The sequence below is a fragment of the Melopsittacus undulatus genome, chromosome 22 (genome assembly GCF_012275295.1).
Source record: "Melopsittacus undulatus isolate bMelUnd1 chromosome 22, bMelUnd1.mat.Z, whole genome shotgun sequence".
NCBI lineage: Eukaryota > Metazoa > Chordata > Aves > Psittaciformes > Psittaculidae > Melopsittacus > Melopsittacus undulatus.
The window spans coordinates 25,810-47,937 of NC_047548.1; the positions used below are offsets into that span (position 1 = coordinate 25,810).

At 60.2% G+C, this 22,128-nt stretch overlaps 5 protein-coding genes and 1 long non-coding RNA gene across 8 annotated transcripts; 3 read left to right on the plus strand and 3 right to left on the minus strand.

Annotated features, from left to right (window-relative positions):
- On the plus strand, positions 1 to 1,726 carry LOC117437455 (uncharacterized). The gene is made up of 3 exons (XR_004550454.1): positions 1 to 29; positions 497 to 1,008; positions 1,659 to 1,726. It is a non-coding gene; the product is annotated as an uncharacterized lncRNA (long non-coding RNA).
- A 300-nt stretch (positions 1,727 to 2,026) lies between these two features.
- SUV39H1 (SUV39H1 histone lysine methyltransferase) lies at positions 2,027 to 5,949 on the plus strand. The gene is made up of 6 exons (XM_034071817.1): positions 2,027 to 2,065; positions 2,520 to 2,671; positions 3,816 to 4,472; positions 4,553 to 4,699; positions 5,242 to 5,371; positions 5,780 to 5,949. The coding sequence occupies exons 1-6, from the start codon at positions 2,047 to 2,049 to the stop codon at positions 5,908 to 5,910; spliced, it is 1,236 nt and encodes a 411-aa protein (XP_033927708.1). The 5' UTR covers positions 2,027 to 2,046; the 3' UTR covers positions 5,911 to 5,949.
- WDR13 (WD repeat domain 13) lies at positions 5,899 to 11,229 on the minus strand. The gene is made up of 10 exons (XM_034071816.1): positions 11,168 to 11,229; positions 10,926 to 10,996; positions 9,833 to 10,076; positions 9,071 to 9,165; positions 8,462 to 8,589; positions 8,079 to 8,386; positions 7,175 to 7,355; positions 6,653 to 6,794; positions 6,436 to 6,566; positions 5,899 to 6,194 (listed from the first exon to the last, which is right to left on the minus strand). Exons 2-10 carry the CDS (start codon positions 10,964 to 10,966, stop codon positions 6,010 to 6,012), a joined length of 1,455 nt encoding a protein of 484 aa, XP_033927707.1. The 5' UTR covers positions 10,967 to 10,996; positions 11,168 to 11,229; the 3' UTR covers positions 5,899 to 6,009.
- Positions 11,230 to 11,614: 385 nt separating this feature from the next.
- On the plus strand, positions 11,615 to 15,410 carry TAFAZZIN (tafazzin, phospholipid-lysophospholipid transacylase). The gene is made up of 10 exons (XM_034071818.1): positions 11,615 to 12,088; positions 12,369 to 12,497; positions 13,099 to 13,144; positions 13,237 to 13,322; positions 13,877 to 13,957; positions 14,083 to 14,124; positions 14,538 to 14,600; positions 14,743 to 14,795; positions 14,904 to 14,981; positions 15,069 to 15,410. Exons 1-10 carry the CDS (start codon positions 11,980 to 11,982, stop codon positions 15,156 to 15,158), a joined length of 777 nt encoding a protein of 258 aa, XP_033927709.1. The 5' UTR covers positions 11,615 to 11,979; the 3' UTR covers positions 15,159 to 15,410.
- A 5-nt stretch (positions 15,411 to 15,415) lies between these two features.
- LOC117437454 (B-cell receptor-associated protein 31) lies at positions 15,416 to 19,692 on the minus strand. Of its 3 annotated transcripts, none has more exons than XM_034071820.1 (8): positions 19,544 to 19,692; positions 19,164 to 19,261; positions 18,519 to 18,619; positions 17,605 to 17,749; positions 16,936 to 17,071; positions 16,423 to 16,537; positions 16,233 to 16,333; positions 15,416 to 15,807 (listed from the first exon to the last, which is right to left on the minus strand). In XM_034071820.1, exons 2-8 carry the CDS (start codon positions 19,253 to 19,255, stop codon positions 15,769 to 15,771), a joined length of 729 nt encoding a protein of 242 aa, XP_033927711.1. In that variant the 5' UTR covers positions 19,256 to 19,261; positions 19,544 to 19,692; the 3' UTR covers positions 15,416 to 15,768. The 3 variants fall into 3 exon arrangements, with proteins under 3 accessions (XP_033927711.1, XP_033927712.1, XP_033927710.1); XM_034071821.1 differs by having other exon boundaries at positions 16,423 to 16,534; positions 19,514 to 19,604; XM_034071819.1 differs by having other exon boundaries at positions 19,514 to 19,604.
- Positions 19,693 to 20,505: 813 nt separating this feature from the next.
- Positions 20,506 to 22,102, minus strand: TMEM179B (transmembrane protein 179B). The gene is made up of 5 exons (XM_034071800.1): positions 21,959 to 22,102; positions 21,404 to 21,591; positions 21,179 to 21,313; positions 20,756 to 20,831; positions 20,506 to 20,669 (listed from the first exon to the last, which is right to left on the minus strand). Exons 1-5 carry the CDS (start codon positions 22,052 to 22,054, stop codon positions 20,559 to 20,561), a joined length of 606 nt encoding a protein of 201 aa, XP_033927691.1. The 5' UTR covers positions 22,055 to 22,102; the 3' UTR covers positions 20,506 to 20,558.
- Between the last annotated feature and the right edge of the window lie 26 nt (positions 22,103 to 22,128).

Consider the following 22,128-nt stretch of genomic DNA (forward strand, 5'->3'; position numbering starts at 1 on the left):
CCCCCGCGGGCCCCGCCCCCTCGATAACTGTATCCTGCAGGAAGGGGGGGGATGGGGGGGAAAGGGGGGGGCAGTGGGGGGAGGGGGGGGGATGGAAATGGGGAGGGTGGAATGTGGGGAAGAAGAGGTTGGAGGGGAAGGTGTGGGGTGGAGGAGTCAATGGGGCAGCCATGGGACAGGGGGGGCTGTGGGGCAGAGGGGTCAATGGGGCAGCTATGGGGCATAGGTGTCTGCAGGGCAGCCATAGGGTAGAGGGGTCACTGGGGTAGCTGTGGGGCAGAGAAGTCACTGGGACAGCCATAGGACATAGGAGTCAATGGGGCAGCTATGGGACAGAGGGGTCACTGGGCAAGCCGTGGGACAGAGGGGGCTGTGGGGCAGCCATGGGGCAGCCATGGGGCAGAGGGGTCTGTGGGGCAGCCATGGGACAGAGGGGTCTGTGGGGCAGCCATGGGGCAGCCACGGAGCTGTGGGGCAGGTCCTTGACATGGGGCAGACCTCGAGTTCCTGGAGGTGCTGACAGAGGGGCTGGGGCCGGTGCTGCTGGTGCGGGGAGGGGACAGGGACAGCCCTGGCCCCTGAGTGCACCAGTACAGACCAGTGCTCCCAGCACACACCCCAGCGCTCCCAGTACGATTCCAGCCTGAGCCGCAGCTCTTCAAGCATGATCCCAGTATGGTCCCTGCACTTCCCAGTATGGACCCAGCGGCTCTGCCAGTACGGACCAAGCCACTGCTCTCCAAGTAAGGTCCCATGATGGACCAGTGCTCCCAGTATGGACTCTAAGGCTCCCAGTTAAATGCCAGCCTGAGCTAAAGCAGGATCCCAGTACGGACCCCAGTGCTCCCAGTTGAGCACCACCATTCCCAGTCCAGATCCAGGCCTTTACCAGCCCCATTGGCTGCTCCACTCCCAGTTACTCACCCACTGGTCCCAGTTCACTCCAGTCCCGCAGCCTCACTGGGACACGGCTCCCATCGGGAAGGGACCAGACCCCATCCAGCCCCGGTGAGTGCCCCAGTCCTGCTCCCAGTGCTCCCCATCAACCCCATGGCCCATCCCAGGGCTCCAATGGGGCTTTACCATCGGGGCTCTATCTCAATGCATTGACAAAGGTGCTCATTAATGCGCTAATTAACACTTTAATTAATTAATTGACGCTCTAATTAACAGTCTAATTAATTAACACTGATTAATTAACGCCCTAATTAATTAACACTCAACACTCCAATTGATTAACGCTCTAATTAACACTCCAATTAATTAACGCTCTAATTAATTAACACTCTGATTAACATTCTAATTACTTAACACTAATTAATTAAGGCTCTAATTATAGCGCTAATTAATTAACTAATCACTTAACGCTCTAATCAATTAACACTATGATTAACATACTAATTAACACTGATTAATTAACGCTCTAATTAACACTAATGCTCGAATTAATTAACACTAATCAATTAACGCTCTAATTAATTAATTAACACTATGATTAACATTCTAATTAATTAACACAAATTAATTAACACTCTAATTAGCACTAATTAACGCTCTAATCAATTAACACTCCAATTAATTAACGGTCTAATTAATTAACATTCTAATTAATTAACACTAATTAATTAACGTTCTCTTCCTGTGCCCCCCCCCTCCAGGCCGAGGACACGCAGACCCCGGAGCCCCTCCCCCCGCTCCCCACGTGCAATAAAGGCCTCACTCATTACTTAATGAGCGCCTTAATGAGCCTTAAACCTCCGCGCGGGGCATGCCGGGCGTTATGCAAATGAGCGCGGCGCTTCAGCCAATAGGGGAGAGGCTGGGAGGAAGAGCCAATGGGAGGCGGCGGCGGGGGGGGAAGCCCCGCCCCCTGCTCCGCGCGCGCTGCCCGACGGGCGGAAGTGAAGGGGGAAAAAAGGAGCGGGTTTTTAAAAAAAAAACCCAAAAAATACCCAAAAAAAACCCAAAAAAACCAAAAAAACGGAAAAAAAAGAAAAAAAAAGGAGGAAAATGAAAAAAAAAAAAATCAGGAACCTGCGGCGGAAAATGGCGGAAAATTTAAAAGGTTCGGCGGGAACCGGCGCTTCCCGCGTAACTGTCCGGTTTGGCGGGAGAAAAACGGGGGGGGAGGGGGGGGACGGGAGCGAACCGGGAGCGGGGGGGGGGGGGGGGGGGGGAGGGGATGGGGGGAGGTGGGGGGGGGAGGGGGGAGTTCGGTGCCGTTAACGCTGTTCCGTCCGTTGCCCCCCCCCCCCCCCGTTCGGTGCCGTTAACGCTGTTCCATTCCGTGTCCCCCCCCCCGTTCGGTGCCGTTAACGCTGTTCTGTCCGTGTCCCCCCCCGTGTGCCCGTCCCCCCCCCCCGTTCCGTTAACGCCGTTCCATCCGTGTCCCCCCCCCGTTCCGTCCCGTTCACGCCGTTCCATCCGTGTCCCCCCCCGTTCCGTTCCGTTAACGCCGTTCCATCCGTGTCCCCCCCCCTTTTGTTGCCGTTAACGCTGTTCCTTCCCCCCTCCGGTAGTCCCCCCCTGCTCCGTGTGCTGCAAGGCCTCATGGGCTCAGCTGCAGGACCTGTGCCGCCGGCAGCAGCTGCAGTGTCAGGCGCTCGGCATCACCCGGCGCAACGTGCGCGACTTCGAGGTGGAGTATCTGTGTGACTACAAACGGGTGCGGGTGAGTGACCCCCCCCACAGCCTTCAAATGGCACCTTCCTAACACCCCATCCCCTGCGATCCCCCCGCGTTCACAATGGGACCTTCCTAACACCCCCCCACACAGCGTTCAAATGGCACCTTCCTAACACCCCATCCCCTGCGATCCCCCCGCGTTCACAATGGGACTTTCCTAACCCCCCCCCACAGCCTCCAAATGGCACCTTCCTAACACCCCCCCCCAGCCTTCAGATGGGACCTTCCTAACCCCCCATCCCCTGCGATCCCCCCGCGTTCACAATGGGACCTTCCTAACACCCCCCCCCCCCCAGCGTTCAAATGGCACCTTCCTAACCCCCCGTTCACAGCCTTCAAATGGCACCTTCCTAACACCCCCCCCTCACAGCGTTCAAATGGGACCTTCCTAACACCCCATCCCCTGCGATCCCCCCGCGTTCACAATGGGACCTTCCTAACACCCCCCCCACAGCCTTCAAATGGGACCTTCCTAACACCCCCCCCTCCATCCCCTGCTTTCCCCATTCATTCCCAATGGGACCTTCAGGACCATCCTAACCCCCCCCCCCCAATCCATCCCCTGCTTTCCCCTCAATCCCAATGGGACCTTGAGAACCCTCCTAACCCCACCCCTTTCATCCCCTGCTTTCCCCATTCATTCCCAATGGGACCTTCAGCACCTTCCTAATGCCACCCCCCCCATTTCATCCTCTGCTTTACCTCTTCATTCCCAATGGGATCTTTAGGATCTTCCTACATCCCCTCCCCTCCATCCCCTGCTTTCCCCCTTCATTCCCAATGGCACCTTCAGGACCTCCCTACCCCCCCCACCCCTCTCTATCCCCTGCTTTCCTCCCTCATTCCCAATGGGACCTTCAGCACCTTCCTAACCCCCCCCATCCATCCCCTGCTTTCCCCATTCATTCCCAATGGGACCTTTAGGATCCTCCTAAACCCCCCCTCCTTCCCCTGCTTTCCCCTCATTCCCCATGGGACCTTGAGGACCTCCCTACCCTCATCCCCTGCTTTCCCCATTCATTCCCAATGGCACCCTCAGGACCCCCCTAACCCCCCCCCATCCTCTGCTTTCCCTTCATTCCCAATGGGACCCTCAGGACCCCCTAACCCCCCATCCCCGTCCCCCCCAGAACGAGGAATACTACCTGGTTAAGTGGCGCGGTTACCCCAAAGCCTCCAACTCATGGGAGCCCCGTAAGAACCTGCGGTGCCAGGAGCTCCTCAAGCAGCTACACCAGGACCTGGCCCGAGCCCCGGGGGCTCCGGTACATCCCGGTCCCCGCGGGCTCCCGGCACGCACCACATCCTACCTGGTGCAGAAGGCAGAGCAGCGTCAGTCGCTGCGGCAATGGGAACAGCTCCTCAACAACAGCCGCAGCCACCGCGGCCGCATCGCGGTGGAGAACGAGGTGGACTTGCACGGACCCCCCCAGGACTTTGTGTACATCAATGAGTACAAGGTGGGCCCCGGTGTCACCCTAACGCCGGTGGCGGTGGGGTGTGAGTGCCGGGATTGCCTGTTGGAGCCGGTGGGCGGTTGTTGCCCCGGCGCGTCACACAACAGGTTTGCCTACAATGAGACGGGGCAGGTGCGGATCCGAGCGGGGTTGCCCATCTACGAGTGTAACTCGCGGTGTTGTTGCGGTGACGACTGTCCCAACCGCGTGGTGCAGAAGGGCATCCGGTACAACCTGTGCATCTTCCGCACCGGCAACGGGCGCGGATGGGGTGTGCGCACCATGGAGCGCATCCGCAAGAACAGCTTCGTCATGGAGTACATCGGGGAGGTGAGAATGAGGCTGGATGGGGTCGGGTTTGGGGTGAAAAAGGGGGATTTTGGGGCTGTGAGACATTGGTGCTGTCCCAGATCATCACGTCCGAGGAGGCAGAGCGACGGGGGCAGGTCTATGACCGGCAAGGGGCCACGTATCTGTTCGACCTGGACTATGTGGAGGACGTGTACACGGTGGACGCGGCGCACTATGGGAACATATCCCACTTTGTCAACCACAGCGTGAGTGTGGGGGGGTAACTGGGTTAATATGGGCAAATTAGGTTAATATGGGCAAATTTGAGTAATATGGGCAAATTTAATAAGGGAAAATTCACTCAATATGGGCAAGTTTCCTTAATAATAGCAAATTTGAGTAATATGGACAAATTTGCTTAATAAGGGCAAATTTGTTCAATAAGGGCAAGTTCACTTAATAAGGTCAATAAGGCCAAATTCACTTAATATGGGCAGATTTGCTCCATATGGGCAAGTTTGCTTAATATGGGTAAATGGGAGGGGCTTCCTCCGCCCGGGGCGGGGCCTGTGAGTACATGGTTCTCTATGGGAGTGGGTGTGGCTTTCATACGATGGGGGCGTGGCTTAGTGAGGCCCCACCCACTTCATGGCCGGGGTCTCCTTAATAGGGGCTGATGGGTCAGCAGTGGGGGGATGGGCGTGGCTTCAGCTGCAGGGGGGGTGGGGCTTGCTTTGGCACCGCCCACTTGGGGGTCTGGTCCAATAGCACAATGGGGGCGTGGTTTAACGGGTTGTGGGCGGGGCAGTGCGACCCCAACCTGCAGGTGTACAACGTGTTCATTGAGAACCTGGACCCACGTCTGCCCCGGATCGCTCTGTTTGCCACCCGCCCCATCCGCGCCGGAGAGGAGCTCACCTTCGACTACAACATGCACGGTACCGGCCCCACACACCCCATAACCCTGCCCCACACACCCCATAACCCTGCCCCACACACCCCATAACCCTGCCCCACACACCCCATAACCCCTGCCCCACACATCCCATAACACTGCCCCACACACCCCCTAACCCTGCCCCACACACCCCATAACCCTGCCCCACACACCCCATAACCCTGCCCCACACACCCCATAACACTGCCCCACACACCCCATAACCCCTGCCCCACACACCCCATAACCCTGCCCCACACACCCCATAAACCCTGCCCCACACACCTGCTAACCCCTGTCCCACACACCCCATAACCCCTGCCCCACACACCCCATAACCCCTACCCCACAGCTCACCCCACTGCTATGGGGCACCCCCCAACAACCTCCATTGTGCTTTCACCCCCAGTGGACCCAGTGGACGCCGAGAGCACCCGCATGGACTCCAACTTCGGGCTGGCGGTCGGGGGCTCGCCCCATACCCGGGGTCGTATCGAGTGCAAGTGTGGGGCAGCCGCTTGCCGCAAGTACCTCTTCTAGCCCCATAGCACTGGGGCAAACACGCTTGTTGACCACAGAGGGGGGTCTGTGCCGTGTTAAGGGGTACACACAACAACACTCGGTTGCGGGGGGGGGTTGTCAGGCGTGCTGCCGACGCCACACGATGACTGTACCGGTGGTGTCGCTGGAGGCCAACAGGCTCTCGTCGCAGTTGAAGGCAACAGCCAACACGGCCCCACCGTGGCCCTGGAGGGTGTTAACGGTGGCTCGAGCTGTGCGACCCACGTCGAAGAAGTGAACACAGGCGTCCTCGCTGCCTGTCACTGTGGGGAGGGGGTATGGGGTACACATCCACACACACACAGTGACCATTAGGGTCCTATCTCTGTGTACCCATAGCACCCCCCAAACAGGACCCCACAGCACCCCCAAACAGGACCCCACAGCACTCCCAAACAGGACCCCATAGCACCCCCCAAACAGGACCCCATAGCACCCCATGTACCCCATAGCGCACCCCATGTACCCCATAGCATCCCATGTACCCCATAGCCCCCCACATACCCACACATGCTCCCTGGCGGAAGGACATGAGGGGACAGAAGCAGCTCCTTAGGGGCTGCTCCCGGTGCTTGGTGGGGAAGCTTCGTCGCAGCCTCAGCCCTGGTGCCCCCGAACCCTCCTCTTCCACCACCCTATAGGGGCAAAAGGGGGTGAGATGCTGCCCTTATGGGGTCCCCCCTTCTTTTGGGGTCCCCCCCTCTTTTGGGGTCCCCCATACCTGAACAGCAACAGTCGGTCGGGACAGGCATTAACCAGCAGTGATGGGTCAGGAGCCTCCCGACTGGCCCATGCCCGTGCGGACAAGGATGTGATGGAGCCTCCTGCCTGTACCACCACCCGCGAGGCCTTCGTCAGCCTCCCTATGGATGGGGGGTACAAAGTGGGGTTCAGTGTGTTACCCCATAAACACCCCACATACAACCACCACCCGCGAGGCCTTCGTCAGCCTCCCTATAGACGGGGGGTACAAAGTGGGGTTCAGTGTGTTGCCCCATAAACACCCCACAACCATCCCTTGTGTCACCCCATAAACACCCCACAACCACCCAGTGTATTACCCCATAAACACCCCACAACCACCCAGTGTGTCACCCCACAACCACCCCCCATACAACCACCCCTTGTGTCACCCCACAAACACCCCACAACCACCCAGTTACCCCACAAACACCCCCCAACCACCCCTTGTGTCACCCCACAACCACCCCCCATACAACCACCCCCTCTGGGTACCACTCACCAGTGCCAGGGTCACAGAGGAAGGAGGAGACGGAGCCTCGGTCGTCTCCAGCCCATAGGATGCGGCCGAGGGCATCGAAGCAAAGAGCCAGGACCCGTCCCGGTAAGCGACCGGCACCACCACGTGCTGGCTTCCCGGTGGAGATGTTCACCACACGCACCATGTGCCGGGCGCTGCCAACCTGGGGGCAAGGGGGGGGGAGGAACCTCTATGGGGTGGGATGAACCTCAATGGGGTGGGAGGAACCTCTATGGGGTGGGATGAACCTCAATGGGGTGGGGATGAACCTCAATGGGGTGGGAGGAACCTCTATGGGGTGGGATGAACCTCTATGGGGTGGGATGAATCACTATGGGGTGGGATGAATCACTATGGGGGGGGATGAATCACTATGGGGTGGGATGAACCATAATGGGGGGGGATGAACCACTATGGGGTGGGATGAACCTCAATGGGGTGGGATGAACCTCAATGGGGTGGGGATGGGACCCACAGTAACACCTTGAGGGGGGGTAGGGGGAAGATGGGGATGGGGGGTGAGAATGGGGAGGGGGTGGTGAACTGGACATGTAAGATGCAGTGGGGGGGTTATGGGGGGATGTGGGGGGGTTATGGGGTATGTGGGGAGGTTATGGGGGGGTTATGGGGTGATATGGGGGGGTTATGGGGTGATATGGGGGGGTTATGGAGGGATGTGGGGGGGGTTATGGGGAGATTGGGTTATGGGGTGATGCTATGGGTGGGTGTGGGGGGGTTATGGAGTGATGCTGTGGGGGTTATGGGGGGGGTTATGGGGGATGTGGGGGGGGTTATGGGGTGATGTTGAGGGGGGTTATGTGGGGGTTATGGGGTGATGTTAAGGGGGGTTATGAGGGTCATGGGGTGATGCTGGTGTCCCACTGACCACAGTGAGGTTGTTGTTGAGCGGCTGGAATGCACAGCAGAGCAGGGCAGCACCATCGGGGTCAGGCACACGGCGGATGCAGCGGCCGTCAACCGGAGCCCAGAGCCTCAGGGTCCCATCCAATGAAGCCGACACCAGGACATCGTTGGACAGGGACCAGGCGAAATCGGCTACACCAGCACCGTGACCCCGCAACACCTGTAGCACTGCCGGTGGTCCCGGTGCCAGGCGGCACACGGAGATGGTGCCGTCCAGAGAGCAACAGGCCAACAAGTGCCGGTCGTCGTGGGCGAACTGCACCTTTGGTACTGTACAATGGGGGTTGTCAGTGACTGGGGTACCCCACAACCAAACCAACCCCGTCCCGGTGGCCTCCCAGTTACCGGCGCTGTCCGTGTGTTGGTCGAAGACGTGGTAGACGCCGGCAAAGGCGTAGTTCTCGCTCAGGGTGGTGTCACCGGCCATGGCACGGCTGGCTTCGGCCAATGGGGTGGGCACCACACCGGGGGGGCTGTGGGGGGATCAGCACCAAATACACACATACAGACACCCCCCAACCATTATCATCACCACCATTACCACCACCACCATTACCACCACCACCATCACCACCATCACCACCATCACCACCACCATCACCACCATCACCACCACCACCATCACCACCATCACCACCACCATCACCACCATCACCATCACCACCATCACCACCAGCACCACCACCACCACCACCATCACCACCATCACCACCACCATCACCACCACCATCACCACCACCATCACCACCACCATCACCACCATCACCACCACCACCATCACCACCACCATCACCACCATCACCACCACCACTATCACCACCATCACCACCACCATCACCACCATCACCACCACCATCACCACCATCACCACCACCACCATCACCACCACCATCACCACCACCATCACCACCATCACCATCATCACCATCACCACCACCACCCATGGGTGCTCACCGCTCATCTGGCCCCCCCCGGGGCACCCCAGGGTGGGAGCCGCGGCTCAGGGAGCGCCGATGTCCTCGTGCTACCCGAGGGTCGTCCTCAAAGTCCTGGGGGAGAGGAAGGGGTTGGGGGGGGGGTCAGAGCTGGAATGGGCCCAGTACAAGGGAACCCACAGACCCCCCCCTTGAGGGTCACAGCATCAGGATGGGTTGGGGTGGAAGGGGCTTAAACCCCCTCCGGCTCCAATCCCAACCCCTGTGTCCTTGAGCACTGCAGGGATGGGGCAGCCCCAGCTTTGGGGCTATGGAGAGGGGGTCCAATGGGATTGGGTCTCTATGGAGAGGGGGTTCCTATGGGATTGGGTCTGTATAGAGAAGGGGTCCTATGGGATTGGGTCCTATGGAATTGGGTCTTTATGGAGAGGGGGTCCTATGGGATTGGGTCTCTATGGAGAGGGGATTCGTATGGGGTTGGGTCCCTATGGGATTGGGTCTCTATGGAGAGGGGTTCGTATGGGGTTGGGTCCCTATGGGATTGGGTCTCTATGGAGAGGGGGTCCAATGGGATTGGGTCTCTATGGAGAGGGGGTTTGTATGGGGTTGGGTCCCTATGGGATTGGGTCTCTATGGAGAGGGGGTCCAATGGGACTGGGTCTCTATAATAGAGTAGGGGTCGCTCCATCATCTCCACGCCCCAGTGCTGATCCCACCATCACTCCAATCAATGGGGCCGGACATGTCCCACCCCATGGGGCTCCCCCATCCACACCATTACCTCCATGCGGTCCAGTGTGGTGCGGCTGGCGCGGAGGGCACTGCTGCTGTGGGCCCGGCAGCTGCTCTGCTCCGACAGGGACCCATAGCGCTGGGCCAGGAGCCGGCTGCGCACCCGCAGGTACCAGCGCCGGGTGTTGCCCTCCAGGGCTCCTCCTTGCGCCTGTTCCCGCAGCAACTGGCTCCGGCGCCGCACGTACTGGGTCCGGAACTGGGGCCAGCGAGGGGTGCGGTAGGCGGCGTACCTGGGGACATGGATAACTGGTACTGCATCCGGTACCGGATCCCGCAAACACCGGTACCAGATCCCGCAAACACCGGTACTGGATCCCGCGGACACCAACACCAGTACTGCATCCGGTACCGGATCCCGCAAACACCGGTACCGGATCCCACGGACACCGACACCAGTACTGCATCCGGTACCGGATCCCACGGACACCAACACCAGTACTGCATCCTGCAGACACCGACAACAACACCAGTACCGGATCCTATGGACACCGACACCGGTACCAGATCCTGCGGACACCGACACCAGTACTGCATCCCGCAGACACTGATACCCAGTACTGCAGACACTGACAGCAGTACCGCATCCCACATACCGGTACCGGCTCCTGTGGACACCAACACCGGTACCAGATTCCGCGGACACCGATACCGGTACCGCATCCTGCACACAGACACCGGTACCGGACGCTGCAGACACTGACACCGGATCCTGTGGACACTGGCACCCGGTACCGCATCCCACAGACACCGACACCGGATCCTGCGGACACCGACACCTGATCCTGTGGACACTGGCACCCGGTACCGCATCCTGCAGACACTGACACCGGTACCAAATCCTATGGACACCGGATCCTGTGGACACTGACACTGGTACCAGATCCTGCAGACACCGACACCTGGTACCACATCCCACGGACACAGATACCCGGTACTGCGGACACTGATACCGGTACTGGCTCCCACAGACACCAACACCGGTACCGGCTCCTCCCCCCCCCCCCCCCCCCCCCACAAATGTTCCGGTGTAACCGGTGCTCTCCGTGTCGCGTCCAAGCCCCCCCATCCCCGGGTCTCACCTCGCATCCACAGCCAGCACCTGCTGCCACACAGCGGCCATGGCGGCGGCGGCGGCCGCGCCGGGGGGGCCCTGATGGGGGGGAACGGAACCGGTGAGGACCCGGATGGACCGGAACGGGAGAGGACCCGGATGGACCGGAACGGGTGAGGACCCGGATGGACCGGAACGGGTGAGGAACCGGATGGACCGGAAGGGGGGGGGGGGGGGGTTTGGGGCCGATCCGGTACCGAGCGGCGTTACCTGCGTGTCCCGATCCACTTCCGCCGGTGCCCGCAGGGGCGGAGCCACCGGGGTGGGGGCGGGGCCACGGGGTGGGGGCGGAGCCACCGGGGCCGGTCGCAGTCCCCGCCCCTCAACAATGGCGGCCGCCGCCTGAGGGCACGGATGGAGCCGGCGTTGCTGTGGTGACGGTGGGAGGTGATATGCAAATGAAAGGGCGTGGCGAGAGGGGATTGGGTGAGAGCGGGGAGGAGGCGGGGCTTGTGCGATGGGTCGTGGTGCGGCATCACGTGACGCTTAATGGCAGTAAAACCACCACAACTCACTGACTTTGCGACATCAGGCGGCGCTTGACGGCACTCATCCCCTGTGTAGCGAACCGGGCTCGCTTGACGGCAGGGGGGCAGACTCTTTACGTGACGTTTGCGACATCACGCCGCGCTTGGTAGCACCCGTCTGCTGTGAACAGGGCTCGCTTGACGGCAGACGAGCAGACCCTTTACGTGACGTTTGCGACATCACACGACACTTGTCGGCACCCCTCCACTGTACTTAACCGGCCTCGCTTGACGGCAGGGGAGCAGCTTCTTTACGTGACGTTGGCGACATCCCTCGGCGCTTGACGGCACCCATTCACTGTGTCGCGAACCTCATTGCGCGACGTTTGCGACAGTCGGCGGCGCTTTACGCCCGGGGGATGTGTGGGGCGGGCAGTGTAGGCCCGAACCGGGTGCGGGTGCCGGTTCCGGTCCGTCCGTGACCCGGTGCCCCCGTGACCTCCCGGTGACCCCCCGGTGCCCCCGTGACCCCCGGTTCCGGTTCCGCCATGCACGATGCCGTTGTCGGTACCGTGGCCGTTTCCGGCGGCGCCGCCTCTGTCCTGGTCCCTCGCGAGCCGCCTCGTGACCGGCCTGGTGGGCACGTACAGCTGCGTGTGGACACGTGAGCAACGGGGGGGTCACGGGGTCACCGGAACCCCGCCCCCTTTCCCCCTCCCCCCCTTTTTCCCCATCCCCCTTTTCCCCTGCCCCCCTTTCCCCCACCTCCCATTTTGCCCCTCCCCCCTTTTCCCCCTCCCCCCCTTTTCCCCTCCCCCCTTTTCCCCCTCCCCCCCTTTTTACCCCTCTCCCCCTTTTCCCCACCCCCCCCCCCACCCCCATGCCCCCCCCCCCCCCCCCCCCATTTCCCCCCCCTCACCCCCCCCCCATTTCCCCCCCCCCAGGGTACCTGAACCGCCTGCGGGTTCACAACGCTGAGGTCCTGCACCAGCTGGTTGAGGGCCGCGGGCCCCGCACCCCCCTGCTCACCCTGTCCAACCACCAGTCCTGCATGGACGACCCCCACCTCTGGGGTACGGGGGGGGCTAGGGGGGGGTCTATGGGGGGGGCTATGGGGGGTCTATGGGGGGGTCTATGGGGGGTCTATGGGGGGGATCTATGGGGGGTTCTATGGGGGGGGTCTATGGGGGGGTCTATGGGAGGGTCTATGGGGGGTCTATGGGGGGGTCTATGGGTGGGGGTTCTGTGGGGGGGGGTCTATGGGGGGGTCTATGGGGGGGATCTGTGGGGGGGGTCTATGGGGGGGATCTATGGGGGGGGTCTATGGGGGGGTCTATGGGGGGGATCTATTGGGGGGGTTCTATGGGGGGGGTCGTTGGTTTGGGGGGGTCTCAGTGGGGGGGGTTCCTGAGGGGTGTCTCTATGGGTCTCAATGGGGGTCCCTGGTTTGAGGGGGGGGGTCCTGGGAGGTCTCAATGGGGGTCTGTGCTTTGAAGGGTGATGCTGGGTGTGGGGGTCTCTATGGGGTTCTATGGCCGGGGGGGGGCGAGTGTCAATGTATCTCTATGGGGTCTCTGTGTGTCCCTATGGGGCTCTCCATGTATCTCTATGGGACTCCCTATGAGGTCCCTGTCTCTGTTCCCCCCCCATCCCCCCCCCCCCCCCCCGCTCCAGGTTCCCTGAAGCTTCGCCACGTTTGGAGCCTGCACAAGATGCGCTGGTGAGGGGGGGGGAGGGGCAGGTTTGGGGGTTCCCCCCCCCCCCAGCCCCCCTCCCCCCCCCCCATGGCCCAACCCCCCCCTCCCCCCCCAGGACCCCCACGGCCGCTGACATCTGCTTCACACGGGAGCTGCATTCGCTCTTCTTCAGCCTCGGCCGCTGCGTCCCAGTGTGCAGGGGTGAGACTGGGATGCTCCCAGTTTATACTGGGTTGGACTGGGGCAGGGGGGGCACTGGGATGCTCCCAGTTTATACTGGGTTGGACTGGGATGCTCCCAGTTTATACTGGGTTGGACTGGGGGGGAGCACTGGGGTGCTCCCAGTTTATACTGGGTTGGACTGGGGGAGGGGGGGCACTGGGGTGCTCCCAGTTTATACTGGTTTGGACTGGGGGGGGCACTGGAGTGCTCCCAGTTTATACTGGGTTGGACTGGGGGGGGCACTGGGGTGCTGCCAGTTTATACTGGGTTGGACTGGGGGGGGCACTGGGGTGCTCCCAGTTTATACTGGGTTGGACTGGGGCAGGGGGGGCACTGGGGTGCTCCCAGTTTATACTGGGTTGGACTGGGGGGGGGCACTGGGGTGCTCCCAGTTTATACTGGTTTGGACTGGGGGGGGCACTGGGGTGCTCCCAGTTTATACTGGTTTGGACTGGGGGGGGCACTGGGGTGCTGCCAGTTTATACTGGGTTGAACTGGGAGGGGTTCCCATTGCGTTAAATGGGTGCGTGCAGGGGATGGCGTTTACCAGCGCGGGATGGATTTCATCCTGGACAAGCTCAACCAAGGGGACTGGGTGCACATGTTCCCTGAAGGTACTGGGAATACTGGGAATGGGGGGACTGGGAGGGACTGGGAGCAATGGGGTAAGGGGGGGGGGGGGGGAGCTGTGGTGCCCCCACCCCCATCGACTATGGGTTCTTGTCGTCCCCCCCCACAGGCAAAGTGAACATGGGGCAGGAGTTCGTGCGCTTCAAGTGGGGTGAGCCCCATAATGGTGCCCTACAACTGTGCCCCACATCCAGCGCCTTCTGCCCCACAACCGCCCCTTTCTGCCCTACAACTGTGCCCCAGAACTGCCCCTTCTGCCCCCATCTGTGCCCCACAACCACCTCTCTGACCCCCATCTGTGCCCCACAACAGCCCCTTCTGCCCTATATCCATGCCCTACACCCACCCCATCTGCCCCCCAACTGCACCCCACAACCACCCCCATCTGCCCCCCAACGCCCTCAAATGCTCCTTGACCCCATTCCCCCCTCAACCCCCTCTCTGTTACCCCCTTGCTGCCCACATTTGCCTTCCCCCCCCAACTGCTCCTCTGCCCCTTCCCTGCTCTTGTGCCCCCCAAGTGCTGCCCAGCCCCATAGAGTGCCCCACTTTGCCCCCCCATAGGCATCGGGCGTCTCCTGGCCGAGTGCAGCCTCGACCCAGTCGTCCTGCCCCTGTGGCATGGGGGTGAGCGGGGCTGGGATGTGGGGCAGGAGGAATGGGGGGGGGGTGGTTGTGGGGCTGTGGGCAGGGGGATGTGGGGCTGGCTCCCGCTGTGGGGCCCGTCCTGGTGCTTGGCCATGCAGGTGGCTGCTGACCCCATAACCAGGCATGAACGACGTCCTGCCCAACACCCGCCCCTACGTGCCCCGTGTGGGGCAGGTGAGTGATGGGGGGGGCACAACACACGCTATGGGGCAGGAGGGGGGTGCTGCAGGTTGAGCTATGGGGCAGGGGGTGGGGTACTGATGCATTGATGCTGCCCCATAGCGGATCACAGTGGTTGTGGGGCGACCGTTCAGCGTCCGGCCCCTACTGGAGCGGCTGAGGGCTGAGGGCACATCAACGGTGAGTAATGGGGGGATGCCCTATAGGTGTGGGGCTGCTATGGGGAGTCCCCCTGGTTCTATGGGGCCTGTTTCCTCTGCCCCACAGCTGGAGATAAGGAAAGCGCTGACGGACTTTGTGCAGAGGGAGTTTGAGGCGCTGCGGGGCCAGGCCCGGGTGCTGCATTGCGCCCCATAGCCTGCACTGTGCCCCATAGAGGAGCAGATGGGTCCGCCCCACACCCAGGGGGCTGCGCCCCACAGGACGGCGGCCCCATAACTTCGCGATGGACAGACTGCCCCATGGCCCTGCAGCACTATGGGGCGCAGGTGAAGGACAGAGCAATGGACATCCTGCCCCATAGCGCGCCCCACACCCACTGCCTGTGCACGGTGCCAATAAAGGGGGTGAACCTCAGTGGGCTCCGTTTTGGGGGGCAGAGGACACAAACCCCACCTGATCCCATAGGTTTATTGAAGCAGAAGCTGCGTGAAGGGGTCCCATTGCCCACACCCAGGGCACCCCCATGGAAAGGGGATGGAGGGGGATGCTGTGACCCATAGAAATGGGGCTCAAACCCCTTCCTGCCCCCCATATATGGGGAAAGGGGGGGGGATGCTGTGACCCATAGAAATGGGGCCCAAACCCCTTCCTGCCCCCCACATATGGGGAAAGGGGGGGGGATGCTGTGACCCATAGAAATGGGGCCCAAACCCCTTCCTGCCCCCCACATATGGGGAAAGGCGGGGGGCGTCCCTGGCAACACCTCGAGTCCTGCCCCAGCTCTTGGGGTCTGTGCTTGGTCCATTCACTCCTCCTTCTTGTCCCGGGGGCCATCATGGGCTGCCTAAAAGGGGGGGTAAAGGGGGTGTTAATGGGGGTACCATGGGGCTAATGGGGATACAATGGTGATAAAGGGGATACCATGGTGCTAATGGGGGTACCATGGGGCTAATGGGGGTACCATGGTGCTAATGGGGGTACCATGGGGCTAATGGGGGTACCATGGGGCTAATGGGGGTGCCATGGGGTAATGGGGGTACCATGGTGATAATGGAGGTACCATGGTCCTAATGGAGATATCATAGTGATAAAGAGGGTGTCACAGTGCTAATGGGGGTACTATGGTGCTAATGGAGATATCATGGTGATAAAGGGGGTACCATGGTGCTAATGGGGGTACCATGGTGTTAAAGGGGGTCCCATGGTGATAATAGGGGTACCATGGGGGTCCCATGGTGCTCTATGGGGGTCCCATAGCCGCCCCAGTACCTGCAGACGCGCGTGCTGGTCCAGTAACCGGTCGTACTCCCGGGTCAGCCCCTCCGCCTGACGCCTCATGGCCTGGACCTCGTTCTCTGCCTTCTCCAGCGCTTATGGGGGGGGGGGGGGGGGGGGGGGGGGGGTCAGGGTCACCCCCAAACCCCAGTGACCCCCCCCATGTTACCCCCCCCATCCTTACAGCGCTTGCTCTGGGCCAGCTCCTCCTTCAGCTTCTCCACCTTGGCCTTGAGGGTCTCATTGTCATCCTGGGTAGGGGAGGAGCTGCCCCCATCACCCCCCGACTCCTGTAGCTGCTGGGGGGGGGACATGGGGATGGTTATGGGGGGGGTTATTGTGTGTGTGTCACCCCCCATTACCCCCAGACTCCTGTAGCTGCTGGGGAGGGGGATATGGAGATGGTTATGGGGGGGCTATGGGGGGGTATGGGGGTTATTGTGTGTGTGTCACCCCCCATCGCCCCCCCACCTCCTGCAGCTGCTGGGGAAGGGACATGGAGCTAATTATGGGGGGGCTATGGGGGGTATGGGGGTTATTGTGCCACCCCCATTGCCCCCAGCCTCCTGTAGCTGGTGGGGAAGGGGACACGGAGCTGGTTATGGGGGGGGCTATGGGGGGGGTATGAAGGGGGGTATGGGGGGGGTGTATGAGGGGTATGGGGGTGTTTGTGCCCCCCCCATCACCCCCATGGTACCTTCCTTAGGGCATCGTTGTCCTCCATGTACCTCCGGGCAGCCTGACTCGCCCCCTCTGCCTGTTTGCGGAAGGCTTCAGTGGAGGCTCCTAGCACAGCCTGCTGGGAGATGAGGGTGACCAGGCGGCGGAGGAGGCTGCGGGATGGGACACCCCCATTAACACACCATTAACACCCCATTAACACCCAATAACACCCAACACCCCATTAACACCCTATTAACATCCCCATTAACAACCCCTTAACCCCCCATTAACACCCAACCCCCCTTAACCCCCCCATTCCTTCAGAACCCCCCCAATCCAACCCCCCTTCAGACCCCCCATTAACACCCAACCCCCTTAACCCCCCCCAAGACACCCCCCCAATCCAAACCCCCTCTTCAGACACCCCCTTTCATACCCCCCCATTCAGACCCCACCCCCTTCAACCCCCCCCTTAAGAACCCCCCTCCCCTTCATTACCCCCCCCAACTTCAGAACCCACCCCCTCAGACTCCCCCCTCCTCTTCAACCCCCCCTTCAGACCCCCCCATTTCAGACCCCCCTCCTTCAGACCCCCCCCTTCATTACCCCCCCCATTGAAACCCTTCACCCTCCCCCCTTCAGACCCCCCCCATTTCTGACCCCCCCCATTTCAGACCCCCCCATTTCAGCCCCCCCCACTCACAAGGAGAGCAGCAGAGCAAACCCTGCCAGGTACAGGTTCCTCTGTGCTCGGAACAGCTTCATGTGGAAGTGCTCCAGAGCTCCAGGGCTGCTCTGCAGAGCCACACGGTCTGTCATGGAGTACTTGTGGGTCTCACGGTAGGCGTCTGTGGGGCGGAAATGGGGGGGTCAGTACATGGGGAGAGAGACAATACATGGGGAGCAATGCAATACATGGGGATCAATACATAGATGGGGAACAATACATGGGGAGCAATACAATAGATGGGGATCAATACAATACATGGGGATCAATACAATACATGGGGAGCAATACAATAGATGGGGATCAATACATAGATGGGGAACAATACATGGGGAGTGATACAATAGATGGGGAGCAATGCAATACATGGGGATCAATACAATATATGGGGGTCAATACAATAGATGGATATCAACACAGTATATATGTACCGATACATTAGGATCAATACAATACATGGGCATCGATACAATAAATGGGTATAGATACAATGTATGGGTATCAATACAATATATATGTATCAACACAATACATTAGGATCGATACAATATATGGGTATCGATACAATATATTGGTATTGATACAATATATGGGGATTGATACAACATATTGGTATTGATACAACATATGGGTATCGATACAATAATGAGGATTGATACAATCTATTGGTATTGATACAATACATGGGGATCAATACAATATATGGGCATCAATACAATACATGCGTATCAATACAATACATGGAGATCAATACAATGTATTGGTATCAATACAACATATAGGTATCGATACAATACATGTGTATCAATCCAATCCATGGTGCTCAATACAACACACAGGTATCAGTACATGGGGTACATGGGGTACATGGGGACCCCCCCCGCACGCACCCAGCAGCAGGAGGATGAGGATGATGATGAGGACGATGAAGACAGTGTTCCCATAGGCCACAGCCAGTCCCACCAGCCGCGACTTGAAGATCTTCTGCCACCTGCAATGGGTGGGGGGGGTGAGAGCCAAGACCCCCCCAGAACCATAGGGACCCCCCCCCATTACCTTCTATAGGCACTGGGGACCCCCCCCCATTACCTTCTATAGGCACTGGGGACCCCCCCCATTACCTTCTATAGGCACTGGGGACCCCCCCCCATTACCTTCTATAGGCACTGGGGACCCCCCCATTACCTTCTATAGACACCGGGACCCCCCCATTACCTTCTATAGGCACCGGACCCCCCCCATTACCGTCTATAGGTACCGGCCCCCCCATTACCGTCTATAGGTACCGGGACCCCCATTACCGTCTATAGGTACCGGCCCCCCCATTACCGTCTATAGGTACCGGCCCCCCCATTACAGTCTATAGGTACCGGGACCCCCATTACCGTCTATAGGCACCAGGGACCCCCCATTACCGTCTATAGGCACCGGACCCCCCCATTACCGTCTATAGGTACCGGACCCCCCCATTACCGTCTATAGGCACCAGACCCCCCCATTACCGTCTATAGGTACCGGCCCCCCCCCATCCCTACCGGGCCGCGGACACGAAGGGGATGCAGAGCAGGAGGACGAGGAAGACTTCGGCATAGAGGAAGGTGGCGACCACCGTCCATTGGAGGCTCATGGCGGCCTGGGGGGGGGCACGGACAGCGGCGATGGCACCGGATCCCCCCCCCCTTTAACGGACCTCCCCCTTTACCGGAACCCCCCCCCATTTACCGGATCCCCCCCCCCTTTACCGGAACCCCCCCCCCATTTACCGGATTCCCCCCCCCTTTAACGGACCCCCCCTTTACCGGATCCCCCCCCCCTTTACCGGGACCCCCCTTTTTACCCCCCCTCCCCCCCGTTTCCCCCCCCCCCGTCCAGGCCCCGTTCGCACCGTCCGGGAACGGCAACGCTGTGCCCCTACCGGAAGTCTGTTTAGGGCCCCCTCCCACTCTAGCGGAAGTCCCGCCCACTCCTCGGCGGCCCCAGCGAATCAGCGATGCCGGAAGTGTAGGTGAGGGAGTGGGCGTCGCCATCTTTCCGTGCGTGACGCACAGGGAGGAGCCTCGGGCGCGGCCATGGTAGAGCCGACGGGAGGGGCGTGGTTATGCAAATGAGAAACCTAAGGGAGCGCAGGGGACGCTGGGGGGGATTCAGTGGGGGGTTGGGGGATGGTTTGTGGGGGAGTCAGTGCATGGGAAACGGGGTGAGCGTGTGGGAGGAGATGGGGGTCACAACAGAACGGGGAGGGAGGGCGGAGGGAGGTGACCGTGATGTCAGTGAGTGTGAGGCCGCCTGTACCCCGGGGCAGGAAGGGGGATGAGCTTCCCTATCTCTTGCCTAGGATCGTCTGTGTTCCGTGTTATGGCTTCTATGTAGTTGTCCTTATGGGGCCCTAAGCCGGGTTCCTGCTCCCAGGACCTCCAAGCTCTGCTCCCTCCTTTGTACTGCCCATAGGGAACACCCCACCCAGAGGGAGGTTCTGCTCATGGGGACCCCCCAGGATCCTTCCTCCTCCAAGCACTCAGGTTCAGGCACAGCCTCAGCTATGACACCCGTGTCTTTAATACAGCTCAGCCCCTGAAACAGTCCAACCCCATAACAACCAACTCGATAGCAACAACCCCATAACAACCAACACAGTAACAACAACCTGGTAACAACCAACCCAATAACAACAACCTGGTAACAACCAACCCAGTAACAACCAACCTGGTAACAACCAACCCAGTAACAACCAACCCAACCCAACAACAACCAACCCAATAACAACCAACACAACCCAGCACTACCCATCCATGACCCAACCCAACAATAACCAACCCAACCCAACAACCAACCCAACACCACCCAACCCAACACCACCAACCCAACCCCCCCCCCCATTTCCATCAGGCCCATATCGATCTCCCCCCATAAGTGGCCTCTTCCTCAGCGCCTCACTCGGCCCCATTGCTCCCCAGCAGTGGGATCCGGTGCTCCCGGTGTCGCTGCAACAGCCGCCGCGCGGTCAGGAGACACCACAGGAACACGGTCACCCAGGCCGAGGACTGTGGGGACACACAATGGGGGGGTCACCACTTCCTCTCCTTGGTGCTATGGGTCCAGCCCCACAGCATCCCCCCCCCCAACTCACCTGTGCACTGCTGAGGTTGCTGTAGAAGTGGATGGGGCTGTAGAGTGCCCATGGGGAGTGTTGGGCATCCCAGCAGCTGTAATGGGGGGTACACAGGGATGAGCAGGACTCCATGGATACAGTCACTGGTACCTGGGTACCCTTTTGGTCTCCATGGATACCAATCACTGGTACCGTGATACCCCCTTGGTCTCCATGGATACAGTCACTGGTACCCAGATACCCTCTTGGTCTCCATGGATACCAATCACTGGTACCTGGATACCCTCTTGGTCTCCATGGATACCAATCACTGGTACCTGGATACCCTCTTGGTCTCCATGGATACAGTCACTGGTACCTGGATACCCTCTTGGTCTCCATGGATACCAATCACTGGTACCTGGATACCCTCTTGGTCTCCATGGATACAGTCACTGGTACCTGGATACCCCCTTGGTCTCCATAATGGATGCACAGAGCACGTCCATCCCCACACGGAGGATGCAGGCTGAGATGAGGAGGAAGAAGAGGATGATGATGGTGACGACCAAGGTGATGCGGAGCCAGGAGCGGTCCCTGCCAGGAGGGTGTCAGCATCACAAGGGATCCAGGATAGGGATGGATGGAGGGTTGGGGTCACATCCAGCCCCACATCCCCCTCCTCACCAATGGGTCTCGCCAGTGCAGCAGCCAAAGATGCCATAGAGGAGGGATGCGAAGCAGTAAAGGGCGACCACGATGGAGACCCCGGAGATGAAGTAGCACAAGGAGAGGTGGCTGAAGGCTTTGGGTACCAGTGTGGTCCCGTTCCAGCTCACGCTGCCATAGAGGATGCACTGACCCCCAAACTCCCCCTACAACCGGGCAGCAAGGAGAGGATGATGATGGTGACACCCCCCCATCAAACCCCATAGTATCCATAGGGAACAGCCTGGGCAGGACAGACCAGTGAGGTGAGGAGGAAGCTCAGGCTCCATCCTGCATCCCCATTGGGGTCAATCCCCCCCTTTGTGCCCCATAGCAACCCATGAGCACCAATATGGGGGTGTAGGAGATGCAAGGGGATGGGGACCAGGGTCAAGGTGGGAGCAGGATGGAGGCACTGGGGTAAGTGTGGGGTGAAGCTGCTGTGCCCCACATCTCCCCGCCTGCACCTTGATGCAATGGGGCCACGTTCCCCCCATATCCCCCCATATCCCCCCCCATATCCCCCCCCGGTACCTGCGCCACGGTGAGGGCCGCGGCAGAGGCAATGCCACAGAGGAAGGCGGCTCCATGGAGGACCAGTTCCACCAGTTGCAGGGTGGAGGCAGCCATGTTCCAGCCATGGGGCTGCCCCACTGTCCCGCCCCACTCCTCCTCTGCCCCACGGCGCAGGGAGGGGCTCATCC

What these genes read in the sequence shown, in the direction of transcription:
- SUV39H1 (XM_034071817.1), top strand. An exon ending in TCATGGAGTACATCGGGGAG is followed by an intron (nt 4,473 to 4,552) that starts GTGAGAATGAGG and finishes GTGCTGTCCCAG; the next exon opens with ATCATCACGTCCGAGGAGGC. An exon ending in CTTCGACTACAACATGCACG is followed by an intron (nt 5,372 to 5,779) that starts GTACCGGCCCCA and finishes TTTCACCCCCAG; the next exon opens with TGGACCCAGTGGACGCCGAG.
- WDR13 (XM_034071816.1), bottom strand. Translation starts at nt 10,966, where the DNA reads ATGGCCGCTGTGTGGCAGCAGGTGCTGGCTGTGGATGCGAG. An exon ending in GTGCTGGCTGTGGATGCGAG is followed by an intron (nt 10,077 to 10,925) that starts GTGAGACCCGGG and finishes CCATGTCCCCAG; the next exon opens with GTACGCCGCCTACCGCACCC. An exon ending in CCTCTGTGACCCTGGCACTG is followed by an intron (nt 6,795 to 7,174) that starts GTGAGTGGTACC and finishes CCCCATCCATAG; the next exon opens with GGAGGCTGACGAAGGCCTCG.
- TAFAZZIN (XM_034071818.1), top strand. Translation starts at nt 11,980, where the DNA reads ATGCCGTTGTCGGTACCGTGGCCGTTTCCGGCGGCGCCGCCTCTGTCC. An exon ending in GTACAGCTGCGTGTGGACAC is followed by an intron (nt 12,089 to 12,368) that starts GTGAGCAACGGG and finishes CCCCCCCCCCAG; the next exon opens with GGTACCTGAACCGCCTGCGG. An exon ending in AGCCTGCACAAGATGCGCTG is followed by an intron (nt 13,145 to 13,236) that starts GTGAGGGGGGGG and finishes CTCCCCCCCCAG; the next exon opens with GACCCCCACGGCCGCTGACA.
- LOC117437454 (XM_034071820.1), bottom strand. Translation starts at nt 19,255, where the DNA reads ATGAGCCTCCAATGGACGGTGGTCGCCACCTTCCTCTATGCCGAAGTC. An exon ending in CCCTTCGTGTCCGCGGCCCG is followed by an intron (nt 18,620 to 19,163) that starts GTAGGGATGGGG and finishes CACCCATTGCAG; the next exon opens with GTGGCAGAAGATCTTCAAGT. An exon ending in GCTGGCCCAGAGCAAGCGCT is followed by an intron (nt 16,334 to 16,422) that starts GTAAGGATGGGG and finishes CCCCCCCATAAG; the next exon opens with CGCTGGAGAAGGCAGAGAAC.
- TMEM179B (XM_034071800.1), bottom strand. Translation starts at nt 22,054, where the DNA reads ATGGCTGCCTCCACCCTGCAACTGGTGGAACTGGTCCTCCATGGAGCC. An exon ending in GAGACCAAGGGGGTATCCAG is followed by an intron (nt 20,832 to 21,178) that starts GTACCAGTGACT and finishes CCCCCATTACAG; the next exon opens with CTGCTGGGATGCCCAACACT. An exon ending in GCAACCTCAGCAGTGCACAG is followed by an intron (nt 20,670 to 20,755) that starts GTGAGTTGGGGG and finishes GTGTCCCCACAG; the next exon opens with TCCTCGGCCTGGGTGACCGT.